General features: G+C 39.5%; 1 protein-coding gene across 1 annotated transcript in view; it reads left to right on the top strand.

The window, feature by feature from the left end:
- Positions 1-14,156, top strand: part of gpc5a (glypican 5a) — a 92,449-nt gene that overhangs the window by 61,927 nt on the left and 16,366 nt on the right. Inside the window, exon 7 of the mRNA XM_010786792.1 lies at positions 12,962-13,082. Within this exon, the coding sequence (XP_010785094.1) occupies positions 12,962-13,082 (121 nt within the window). The remainder of the gene's footprint in view (positions 1-12,961; positions 13,083-14,156) is intronic.

Raw genomic sequence — 14,156 nt, 5'->3', positions numbered from 1 at the left:
CCACCTGTACTAGGACCACAAACACGAAAAGCTAAGGCATTATGTAACATGATAGAGGAACTTGGGCTCACAGATATATGGCGCTTACAACATCCTAGAGACAGGGACTTTACCATCCATCCATCCATCCATCTTCTCCCGCTTATCCGTGGTCGGGTCGCGGAGGTAGCAGTTCCAGCAGAGAGCCCCAAACTTTCTTTTCCCTGGCCACATCAACCAGCTCTGACTGGGGGATCCCAAGGCGCTCCCAGGCCAGCGAAGAGATATAATCCCTCCATCTGGTTCTAGGTCTACCACTTGGTCTCTTCCCAGCTGGACGTGCCTGGAACACCTCCCTAGGGAGGCGCCCAGGTGGCATCCTAACTAGGTGCCCGAACCACCTCAACCGGCTCCTTTCGACGNTTAACCATTTTTCGGCCGATAATTTTCGGTGGCCGAGATATTTTAGGACTCCTCTAGTTTCAAAATATAACGGAGCGTTAACACATTTGTGTTGGAGGGACTGTAAACAGATTGGAGGTCACACTCACATTTTTTGGGACTGCCCGAAGCTGAAGTCATTCTGGGAAGGGATTCGTACAGAAATATTGGCCATCTTGAATATTAATTTACCACTAGACGCACGATATTACATTTTAGGAGTAATCCCAGAAGGGGCTATGGATAAGACAAAGGGTTATTTACTGCATATCCTTCTCTTGGTTGCAAGAAAGATGATAACGATATCTTGGCTTAAACCACTGCCACCCACCCTACGTCAGTGGCGAGACAGGCTACTGATGGTGTTCTCAATGGAAAAAATAACAGCAACACTCCAGATGAAGTCGGATGTGTTTGTAAATAGATGGACTCCTGTAATTGATCTTTTTGGGCTACAATTGTGAAAAGGTGCTGTAACGATATAAGGTTGGACTTGAACAAAACTAAGTCTAGTTTATTTTAATTTATTTGTGTGTTGCCGATTCAATATTCTCTCATTCCTCTTTGTTTGGATGTAACTTTTAAGATACCATGATGTATAATTATCTGTGTTTGCCAAACTGTAACTGTAAGTAATTGTTTGTTTGTTTTTCTATCTCAACAATGTAAAATTGATCTGCATATGGTTGAATAAACATTTTGTTAAAAAAAAAAAGAAAGATAAATCATCACATTTAGGTAATATGACAGCAGTGAGAGACGATCCTTGATTTAGAGTAGTGTTTGTGTACACCTGATGTGAGTCGAATATTCACTTTCCTTTAGCTCTGTCTTTGGTTTGTACTTACTCCTGAGGGACAGACAGTATAGGGTGGGTTTATAGAGCTTTTCAAGGAAAGCAGCTGCCTGATGGGTCTGAAAACAACAGTACTATTGCTTTGAAGCTGCACATAGCCGAGGAGAGCTGTATATTTGAGTGACAGTTCTCAAATGGAGGAAAAGACCCACATTAGATTTGAATGAACTTTATTGATAATATGAAGTTTTGATCCTTCACGGGAGAATATTTCCACTCTACTGATTTCTGAGTTAAAAATGTTTACTCCAATGCTTTACTTTTATTTTACATCAAAAGTTATTCTCTCTTTCCCCCTTTGCTGTCTATTTGTGTTATTCTTTATTAAAGACAACACATAATACATTTTAATCTTTAAAATATTACTGTTCATTGCAAATAGTTCCACACTTTACTTCAAAATTATAAATACTTTTTCTACCACTGCCCTTAACACACAGCTACACATATAAGATTAATATAAAAGACTAAAACAAACTAAAAATAGAAACCAGGTCATGGTATAGTTTTCTTGCCAATGTACACAAACTCCGCCAGCGTGAGATAAAAAGGTTGCAGATATTTTTCGCCTCAATGCATTTTATATTGACATGAAGATTGTGTGCTTCCTGCTGCTCAAATCTTTGAAAGTAAAATACTGATAATTTACAGACAGAGAGACTTGCTGCACTGCTGAGCATAGCACAGACAAATGACATGTTGATATCCTCCTGAAATATCACAACACAAGGGTGCATGCTTCTTCAAGCATTAATACAATCTATTCTTACATATTGTGATTGCACTGCTGGGCTGGATAGAAACCTTGTTATGAAAAGATTCAATCAGTGCTAAAGTTTATTTTATTTTAGTTATGATTTTTAGTTTACTGCTAACTTTAAACCTGACATCCTATCTGTAATATTTTATATCCTGGTAATAATAGTGTTGCTCTAGGCTTGTTGATTTGTTTATGCTTGTTTACCGAGAGCCTCCTAAATCCATAATTATCCGCTCAATGTTTTTGTCTCAGCGTCTCCATAAAGCAGGTGTTGAAATGTTCACAAGCACGGTCAGTGGATGATGATGATGGCAAAGACGACTAAGCCTCTTAAGTTTTATGCCAGAGAGGAAATGTTTTTCATCAGAGTAATGATTTTGATAATCTGCACTGGATTGAGACCAAGAAGTCAGTACATTTGATCATATTCGTTTGTGTTCCGCAGCGAGATAAATATTTTAGACGGATGGGAAAGATGCAGCATTGAGTGTATGCATTGTGAAGAAAACACAGTGGAGCAGTACTTTGAATGTGAGCATGTCGATCGCTGATGTCATAAAAGCTGATGAGTCTTTTATTGTCTGCCCTGCTCTTACCACATCTGTTTAATTCTGCACATTATTGTCCTTATGGGGCATTAACACCTTTGGAAATCCCCTCTTTGGGTGACCATCTGCTTTTATGAGACAGTTGTGTCTCCTACTTAGCCAACTTTTACATTTGTCCTTATTACCTTTCATAAAACTCAAATATTTAAGAGGTGTTATAAAAGTTCTCTTGCCATTTTAGAACTTCTGAAATCTATGTTGCATTAACGGCATGCATGATGCAGTAGCTCATAAATTAAGAGAGCTCTTAGATTCAGAGGGAAATGATTGGTACAATATAACACGCTCTTTACAACCCTAATAATGTATGTCTTTGAATGTGAGGTAGATGTCATTTTGGGCATCAGCGTTAAGAGGTGCAGGGCCATATGCTCGCACTAAATGTAAATGCTTTTTTGTTGTTTATAAACAGTTTGCTCGGGATGTGTATAAATAGTTTAGTTGTTGCCATCAATGTGAACCCGATGCACCGTTAGCAAGGTTATAGCTTCAACAATAGAGTTGAAAACAAGAAGACACAATAAAGCTGTTCATTCAACTACTAATGGACAGCTATTTAATAAGCCTTTTCCATTTGATATCTTTTGACTTTGATATCACCACATGGTCGCACCAACATGGGTTTTTAATGAGGCAGTTCGTGAAAGCAATCAATTAATGTATGGACTCGACCCCTGTAGTTCTGGTGCAGGGATATTTGGACTGGATACTATTAACATTATTAAGAGATGAATGTTGTGAAAACATGAATGATATAACAATCAAGGTAGCCCCCCCAAACTGATATAAACGAGACTGCATGGGCACATACAGTGGGGCAAAAAAGTATTTAGTCAGCCACCAATTGTGCAAGTTCTCCCACTTAAAAAGATGAGAGGCCTGTAATATTCGTCCTAGGTATACCTCAACTATGACAGACAAAATGAGAAAAAAAAATCCAGAAAATCACGGATTTATTTGCAAATTATGCTTTGGTCACCGACAAACAAACAAGATGTCTGGCTCTCACAGACCTGTAACTTCTTCTTTAAGAGCCTCCTCTGTCCTCCACTTGTTAACTGTATTAATGGCACCTGTTTGAACTCGTTATCAGTATAAAAGACACCTGTCCACAACCTCAAACAGTCACACTCCAAACTCCACTATGGCCAAGACCAAAGAGCTGTCAAAGGACACCAGAAACAAAATTGTAGACCTGCACCAGGCTGGGAACACTGAATCTGCAATAGGTAAGCAGCTTGGTGTGAAGAAATCAACTGTGGGAGCAATTATTAGAAAATGGAAGACATACAAGACCACTGATAATCTCCCTCGATCTGGGGCTCCACGCAAGATCTCACCCCGTGGGGTCAAAAAGATCACAAGAGCGGTGAACAAAAATCCCAGAACCACACGGGGGGACCTAGTCAATGACCTGCAGAGAGCTGGGACCAAAGTAACAAAGGCTACCATCAGTAACAGACTACGCCGCCAGGGACTCAAATCCTGCAGTGCCAGACGTGTCCCCCTGCTTAAGCCAATACATGTCCAGCTCCAGGCCCCGTCTGAAGTTTGCTAGAGAGCATTTAGATGATCCAGAAGAGGATTGGGAAGAATGTCATATGGTCAGATGAAACCAAAATAGAACTTTTTGGTAAAAACTCAACTAGACGTGTTTGGAGGAGAAAGAATGCTGAGTTGCATCCAAAGAACACCGTACCTACTGTGAAACATGGGGGTGGAAACATCATGCTTTGGGGCTGTTTTTCTGCAAAGGGACCAGGACGACTGATCCGTGTAAAGGAAAGAATGAATGGGGCCATGTATCGTGAGATTTTGAGTGACAACCTCCTTCCATCAGCAAGGGCATTGAAGATGAAACGTGGCTGGGTCTTTCAGCATGACAATGATCCCAAACACACCGCCCGGGCAACGAAGGAGTGGCTTCGTAAGAAGCATTTCAAGGTCCTGGAGTGGCCTAGCCAGTCTCCAGATCTCAACCCCATAGAAAATCTTTGGAGGGAGTTGAAAGTCTGTGTTGCCCAGCGACAGCCCCAAAACATCACTGCTCTAGAGGAGATCTGCATGGAGGAATGGGCCAAAATACCAGCAACAGTGTGTGAAAACCTTGTGAAGACCTCTCTCATCTTTTTAAGTGGGAGAACTTGTACAATTGGTGGCTGACTAAATACTTTTTCCCCCACTGTACATCTAAAGGTATAAGGATAATAAGGGTATCCAGAAAAGCTACACAGTGTGATTAATAGCAGAAACAGAATTAAAAATGATGTATGTGGCCATCTGACACTGGTCCAACTCTCGCTTCTTCCAATATGTTTGTTACTTAAAACCTAATTAAAAACTCTGAAAAGAGCCTTGTCAAAGCACAAATCTATCAATTAAAGTAAACACAACTTTGAGTAATGTTTTTCTGTCATGTAGGACCAGAATTCTCATAATAAAAAGCAAATAAGGTCTTCTGGGCCAAACTGCCTTTAAAATGCCATTTACATATATTGTGTTGAATGTCGTAAAATGAAGATACAACTTAATCTTGTTGGCTAAAAGCTACAAGAAATACCCTTCCATATAAAAAAAAAATATATAAACATATTTAATATAAACATGAATTCCTCCTATAAGGACAATGTAGATAGGCATCTCTGGATGACCGTGCTTTGTGATCTAATACGCTTCTATGGAATCAACTGGACTTTTCCTATCTTTCCTCCATTAGTTCCTTCAATATGTTTTTTTTCTTTCACCCACATTACAGTGCACTGACACATTCTTTGTGTTTGGAAATCTGTAATGAATCCTTCTTCTCAAAAAGCTTGTCCCAACATCTCAGTACAACAGTGTAAGTACAAGTTCCTGGAACAAAATGCCCATTATCCACAGACCAACTACCAGACCATATTAATTACAGCTGCTACCTTGCTCAAACAGCTCTGTCTGGCTTAGTCCATAGTGTCCTCCTGGCACAAGTCAATACAACTTCAAGGCTCATGGCTTCCTAGTAATTGGAACAAACATGGCAGTAGTGACGTTTGGAGCTAAATCTTTGCCAGAGGCACTGTTGACTACTGCTGTATTATCTTCTTTGTCACAGCTCTCTGTAAAGTTACACAGTTCTAGATACACATGCTGGCAAACCTTGTAATCCTAATTATAATAATCCTTTATGAAAATACCTTTTTATTTAAGCCTGTCTGCAAAAGTCTTGACAGTCAATTTCTGTCATTCATGAATGTGTTGTCCTTTAAAAAACTCATGACTCACAGCACCTATTGTGAAATAAAACGGCACTTATTTACAGCAGGCGGTATGTAAATCATCATGTATTATTTAATTACAGTGTTGCAGAGTCAACATGTTTATTACCATATTAACTCTGGGTTATTGTACCAAACAGATGTTTGTTTGAAGCATGGCCCTCTTGTTGATTTTACACATTAAACTGCATATGTTCCATTGTCTTGCCTGAAGTATTTTCTGTCCTTTCTGAGTGAACAGACTGCTTTGAAGTGCACTGCAATGAGCCAGAGAGACTTGTGTTTCCTCAATGACAACGGGAAGGCAGCAGGTATTGCTTTCTAGCCTCCTAACCACAGGCCTACTTTGTTTCTTACTCAGCCAACCATGAACAGTGTGCATGGTCTACCTCCTCTATCTCCCATGCCACTGAACTCCTTTATCCATAACATTTTGATGAAGGTATATTCAGGGAAAAATAAAACTGCATTTGACTTTTTAAAAATCCCACTGCTTTGTACAAAACTGTGAAATTAGATGGGATAGAGGGAAAGGAAAATCATCATAATTGACACTTGCCTTATAGTTTCTGCTAACTTTTAAAATGAACATAGCCACATATTAAGAACAAAAACAAATTAGAAGAAAAATGCGAGTTACTCTGTATTTATCACCACAGAAATCATACATGTGAACTTGCAAGTAAAAGACAGATGGTGTGACTGCAAATAATTAATAGGCATGCTCAGCCACAGCTCATGATTGATACCTCAAAGGCAGCAGAAGCATACTAATAGATCTGAAACAGTGAGCGCAGTCTGTGACCTGCTATTGAAATGATGTGAACATTCAGCCACCATCTGTACATTGCTTACAAAAATCCCAACAAGCTGATTGAACGCAGCATCTTAGTTTGTAAGGGTTGCCTTTTTAGATTAAGTACAATTTTGAATAAAAATGGCGTTAACCAACAGATAATTAACACCCACATCTGCAGATATCTTCAGCTAGTTGTTTAGCACTTCATTCCACAACTGAAATGTTTTGGCTCACATCCTGTCACTTTAGGCCACAATGATCAGCTGTTTTCAGTAACAAATCCCTCGAAACCCACTCAACAGTACCTGCTCAATGTCCAAATAGCTGCCAGACACATGTAGAGACTAGCCTGTGAACAAAGTAAACATAATGAGGCCAAAAACAGACATCAAGTTAATTCTGGGCTTACATTTATTGCCAACAATACTTAAATCATTGCTAATGCTGCTCTGCAATTGCTGGATGTGTAGATAAGCAACTGTTTGCTAGCTAGCCCACCATATCTCCCTAAATGTTATGATTAGTCAATGTATTGTTGATACAGATATTATTACAAGTGCATGATAAAGATATTATTAGAAGTATCACATTTTAACACACTGCATAGCCAATGTAAAGTGCAAGAGATTCATTATAACAAAGCAACTCCTTGACCGACAATTCAATCAGCAGCATTACTTTTCTGTATCCATTGGAGTTTTTTTGTTGTTGTTGCAATTTACACTTTGTGGGATCTAGATAAAAAATAATCCAACCTAAGAAAGACATATAAATTGAAAGCATACGTCACAGTAGCCTGCATCTGTGTTTTATTCTTGTTCAGATTGAGGAAAAGCTGTGCTCCGTTATAAGCTATGATCATAGTAAATTACTTTGACGTACCAATCCTACTCTATCCTGACGTCAAGGAATAGGCCTCAAATATCTTTGCTCCAGAAGTGGAGGTTTTGTACTTACAGACAAATATAGTTGGATGAGATAGGGATAAAAGATTGAAAATTTCAATCTAGAGCCGAACAGCAGTATGAGCAGAGATGAGATGCAAACCAAGAATCCCTCTGGGGGCGAAAGATATGGATTATAGGATCCTGTTGCTCGTCCGCAGAGACACAGGCAATCGTTCAGCTGTTTGATATCCTTTTGCAGCCTCTGCTTGATGCTACTGTGTGCTTTTACTCACCCTATAGAATATGTTATGACTATGATCAATGTTTATTTTTTTATCTATGACACCTTTTAAGAATCCAACCTTTATTTTCTGAGATTGCAACTCCAAGAGAGTCTCTGTGTTGCACTGCCAGCCCTGCAGCATGTTACACGAGATTGTATGTGCTTCAGGTTATGGATCCCAGTGGCATAATGAAATAGATTGCTCTCTGAATGCAAGAGAACCTGCCTGTACGTATGAATGTGAGTTTCAGGTTATATTTGATACATTCTTCAACCTTTACCTGTACCAAATTCATGCATGTCTGTGGTTTGTACAATATGAAATAGCTTTTGGTAACAACAGACCTTTTTCAATGCAGATGTGTGGCCGTTCACATTTTCATTGGGTAGAACTGGGCACAGATGGCTCTGATGTAATCTCTTCAATCTGCTATTAATCACACAGTGCAGAAAAAAAGGAAAAAAGAGACTGCAGTAAAGGTCAACGAGAGGTGGATTTTGCAGTATTTGTTACATGGGATGGTGTCTCCAGATAACTGCACACAACCTACTGTATGAGATTATCAAAGGCTACAAGTGCGTGTGGGCACAGTGATGTACCTTTACCGCTGACTTCATAACTTTATTTTTTAACAGGTTTACCGTTAACAATTTATAGTGGGGCCAGACCTAACATGGACTATCTTTATTCCAGCTCTTACAAATACAAGCTCCATCTCAGCAGGTGTGTCCTGGGATTAAACAGAGCTGCAGGCAGCAGGATCATAGCTCCTGTGCACACGGTTCAGGTGCAATTTAGTCCCAAAACATCAGCCTCAAGCCGCAGGCTCCTGCTGCAGCCAGCAAACAGGGCCTTCACTTTCACACTGAGATGTTGGTCGATGTGCACAAGAAGCCAAATTATTCAGAGGAATTGCGTTAGGGCAGAATATCTGAGAACTTGTTGACATGCACTGCAGTAGCCTGGTTACTCTAAATCCAACTTGCAGATGGTCAACCAACAAGATGTCTCCCGTCTCCTCAATCCACTCTGCTTTTCACATGTACAGTACTTCAACCAAAATGGAGTATTATTATCTCTCAAAAATTGGGTTAGAGATTGGTCTAGCCACCAGCATGTTGTTATCAAAGGCTGGCACATCTTTACTTCATATACAGTATAACGCCTTACTTTATTAGAAGTGCCGACATACATACATACATGAGCTACATACATACAAATATGCTTCCACTTTAGTTGGATTAGGTTCAATATAAATCAAAGAGCTGCATCATATTTCTGTCAAATCATTTTAAAATGGTTTGCATCCTTTAATCCAGGCTTCTCATGAAGAAGCAAACATCAAAGACCCACAATGTTGCTGCACACCGACAAAAAAATTAAGAGACTGAAATGCAGAAAACTTAATTTATTTCATGTGCAAAAGATGTTTGCTTATGAGCTATAGCAGGGTGTCTGCAGGGTCTTAAGAAGTATTAAAAGTTGATAAATCAATTTAGCTAAAATTAAGGCTATTAAAAAGTATTAAACGGCATTTTCCAAGGTATTACATTTTTTAGCTTGTTTTCAATAAGTATGTCAATTGTGCAAAGAGGTTGTATTCGACAGTCTGCCTGAATGTAATCATTGCGTAGGTGTGTAGTGTGATTCTGTGTAGTTTATTTATGGCATCCCGTTGGATTTGACGTCATCTGAACAGGACATCGCACGCTCACTGCTTGATAGCGCGCGAAGGTCCATTTACGCCGGTTGTTAAACAACATCGTTATGAGGAAATGCAAGTCTGCGTCCAAATGGTTGGAAGACAAGGAGAAAGGACAATCAATACTGTATATAGTCAATGTGTCACCAATGTAACTGGTTAAAACTCAAAGTGGCGATGAGGTCTTAAAATGTATGGAAAGGGTCTTATAAAAGGTCTTAAAAGGTATTACATTTGACTTCAGGATTCCTGCATATACCCTGTATTGTGACTGGTGATTGATTGGTTGTTGCTATTTATGTTTTTAGCACTATATGCCAATGGTCTTTTTTACTATTTTTGCCACATTTGTCATATCTTGGCACATTTAGCAAATTATGTAAATGTATTACAGCTAGTGTCAGAATGTAGTAAAAAGGACATTAAATTACATGATGAATCAATGATGGAGAGAATTTGAGCATAAAAAAGCCAACAACTTGAATAAAGTCTTAAAGGTCCTATGACATGCTTTTCCGGTTATTACCCGTCCCCTTGTGTGTTATGTAGCTTTTTCTGCATGTAAACGGTCTGCAAAGGCAAAAAACCCTCAAAGTGCACCCTGTAGCGAGTAAAACTCTAACACACAAAAGACCTATCTATGCTGCCCCAGAACGCCTCGTTGGAGATTTTTATTTTTCCATTGTTTTCTTCCTGAGTATAGCGACGTAACTCCTCACACACACACTCACTCAGCCTTATCTTTTCTCAGCCTCGGCTCCCCGGATCTCAACACACACACACTCACAGCCTGGCTGTTCCGCGGTGTCTCGCTGTCTCGCAGACCCCACGCAGCAACCAGGAAACAACACCATTAATCCACCTCACAATGTCCACTCCTCGAGCCTCATAGGGCGGAGCAGCAAGCCCCGCAACACCCAGACCCCATGCAGCATTCTCATCTGTTTGTCATTACTGGTGTTATTTTCTGGTTGCTAACAAATGCCATTGTAAAACATAAACACTGATGTTCCGCTGTAACGGTGGTTACACATACTATACAGAGATGCTGTATGAGAAATTAATGTGAGTTTGGAACATTGAACAATGTAAATCTACTCTAGTAGACCTCAACAATGGAAATATGATCAGTAGAAATGGCCATGTCATGGGACCTTTAATATAAAATATTTACTTTGTATATTTCTGAATTCAACTCTGGCGATCTGCACCAAAGCATTGTAATTGTAGAGAGATTTTAGATGTTCTCTTAAATATTTAATTTGACGCAGTTGAAAGACAGCAGCCAAAACAAAGACAGGCCACACAAAAGAGAGAAGAAAGAGAAAATAGTGGTGATGGCAGACTAACTGCTGATAAAAAGGACACTGAATGGCAGTGGAATTTTTCCCAAAACTAATCACATTTAGGAGTTCAGATTTGAAGGAAATTAACAACAAAATTACTTCTCAAGGACCCAGACACACTGACTAAATTTGAATTCTGCCACCTACCCTTTCTTTTAAATAAATCAGACACCCATGGCTTCCAGCACTTTATTTATTCATCGTTTCTTTTCCTTTCTGGCCTTATATTGCTTGAAAACCACACACCAATTTGTGTTAGCTGCTACAACATCACCCACCAGTCATTAAAACCACCAAATGTATTTTTTGTTTTATTGTTAATTCTAGATTCAGATATTTAAATTCAAAGAGAAATCGGGCCGAGATGTGCTGTGTGCATACATACTCACACAAGAGCTCAGATGGTCTTTGAGCAATGGCTGACTTTACCTTGATCTACTAGTCTGATTAAATGATATGCTGCAAATTGAGATGTGAAAGGATTGTGCTCAGTCACCGGCAGCCACGGTCAAAGTCATTAGAGCTGACAGACTGTATTCAAACTAAAGAGTGAGGAGTCCTTGAGGAGATCTGAAGCCTATTACCAAGCTATAACAACAATAACCGACTTGGCAACAAGGAATAATGCCACATTGAAACGTTAAGGCATGACTGAATAGATGAGTGTACTGTGCTGACACTCTTATTTAAATGAAAGGGCATTATATGCATACGAAGCCCTGCAGCATAGACTCCTGTCTGCTCACATGCAGGTGAATCATGATTCTCCCACGTCACAAATCCCCCGTTTACCTTTAGGGTATGCCTGCCCATGAATTATGCCATCACCTTGGTGTTAGTTCAGACTATTGATCATCTTTACCTATTGCTCCACAAAGAGGTAATAGATTGTTTTCACTGTTGATTGTTTTCTCACACATCCCACGTGCATTGTGTCGTGGTGGAAGAAGTGCCTGCTCATTATTTGTGTTTGTTACTCCATCACTCTTCTTTTAAAATGCTACTTAATTAAAATTTGAGAAATATGATCACTAATCTAAGGTATTACAATTAAATCAAATGTGCAACTGTTATTGTTACCCTCGTAGGTGGTTAAAGTCCCCTACGTGTATTGGGGTTACAGATGGGGTCCAAAACTAGCAAGCCACATGAATGCCTGGGAGCAAATTCATTTGATATGCTACATATATATGGCCAGGATCCGTTGCATTTTTGGAATATTGGGTTGCAGATTAACATTTTCAAAAGGGGAGTTTGTTTAGCATGACACACTTGAAAAAGAAAGTAGAAAGAAAGTGAGGTCAAAGAAAACTATTTCTGCGAGAGTCAGACCTAAAGATTTCAGATGTGTGTATCTCACACTGCACTGTAACTTTAATTCATGTACCTTTTGTTATTCATGTTTTATTATCTTTGCTTTTAAATGAGTGTTTTTAAATGCCATTTTATAATATGTTTCTTAGAGGTGGGGTAGGTAATTTTGGAGAAACCGGCTCGAATGCGCTAGAATTTAAAAATACATAGCCGGAAAAAATCTTTCACTTCCTTACAGAGCCCCTCCTCCAACACCCACGAACGCGCACATGACCAATGAGGGCACGAGATAAGTTTGTGCACAGATGGAAGGCTGACAGGCAGGTAGGCCATCCAGTTATTTTAGCCGGGCCAGTTAAAATGATTGGTCATACTTTTTACAGCACTACGGCTTCCACAGATGAATTTTTTTATGGATTTTTTGTCAAAGCACTTAAGATATTCATTGCTATCGGGATGTTAAGAGCATTCCATGGAATATAACAAAAAGTGTATCTCCAGCCGGTTTCTCAAACTTACCTACCCCACCTTTAATGCTCTTAATGTCTTTCATTTTTGTAAAGCCCTTTGAATTGCGTTGTGTTGAAAGATGCTATATAAATCAACTGGCCTTGCCTTGCCTTGCCTTGCCTTGCCTTGCCTTGCTGTTACAGATACAGTAGATCACGTTGTATGCTTTAACATGCCTTATACAAAATACTTACAGATCCTTTTTTGTATTTTTTTCACAGCTACACCCTCCGTGTGGTCGGCAACGGGATCAAGGCTCAGAGCGCTAACCCTGAGGTCAAAGTGAAGGTAGCAGACCCTGTCATAAATCAGATCATCGACAAACTCAAACACATTAACCAGGTGAGTCTCTACAGATTTACTATGTGCACATAATACACTTTCCTTTAAATCTATAATAGAGTCCCTCCTTTTTAACTGTTTTCTTGGGCAATCTGCTAATCTCTGTGCGTCTTCGTTAGTTTATGGAACATGAAGTAGCTGTCATTAGATGATAGCTTGTTTTTTAAGATGCTCTGAAACAGCTACGTTGAAAAGAAACTCACAACGCTGAAGCCCTTCACTCTTTACCACTGGATAATCTTATCTTATTTGATCATCTTTCATATTACCAGTAAGCACCGGCTGATAGGAAACTATTCTCAAATGCTAAATCATCCCCCAGGCTATGAAAAAAAAAATCCATCATTACACATTTAAAAAGCCATTTATTCCAGTTTGTGTGTCTTCACATTTACTGCTCTTTGTCAAAATCAATGTATCTTTTCTATCACCCAGCCTGCTTTTCTGCATGTTTGTGCTGCTGTGGCTCCTCTTGCTCTTCCTCTGTTTATCTCTCAGGATGATGAGATTACGGCAGTTTACTGGAGCACTTTCTCTTCTATAGCTTCAATAACAGCCACCGGGTTGTTGCACTGCAGCAGCCTCACATGTCTGTTGCTTTAGTTTCCCCAGTGGCGGGCTGAAGGCCAGGTCATCTCTCTTGACCTCGTGCTGGCACCCCCTCCCTGACTAATTCACACCATCTGTGGGATGTCAGAACACATACAGCTACAGTGGGGCAAAAAAGTATTTAGTCAGCCACCAATTGTGCAAGTTCTCCCTCTTAAAAAGATGAGAGAGGCCTGTAATTTTCATCCTAGGTATACCTCAACTATGAGAGACAAAATGAGAAAAAAAAAATCCAGAAAATCACATTATCTGATTTTTAAAGAATTTATTTGCAAATGATGATGGAAAATAAGTATTTGGTCAATAACAAAAGTTCATCTTAATACTTTGTTATATACCCTTTGTTGGCAATGACAGAGGTCAAATGTTTTCTGTAAGTCTTCACAAGGTTTTCACACACTTTGCTGGTATTTTGGCCCATTCCTCCATGCAGATCTCCTCTAGAGCAGTGATGTTTTGGGGCCT

This window comes from Notothenia coriiceps, unplaced genomic scaffold (genome assembly GCF_000735185.1).
Source record: "Notothenia coriiceps isolate Sejong01 unplaced genomic scaffold, NC01 NC01_scaffold00001080, whole genome shotgun sequence".
In the NCBI taxonomy this organism is placed as follows: Eukaryota; Metazoa; Chordata; class Actinopteri; order Perciformes; family Nototheniidae; genus Notothenia; species Notothenia coriiceps.
The sequence above is the reverse complement of the archived record's forward strand: the minus strand, read 5'-3'. Positions and strand labels throughout refer to the sequence as shown.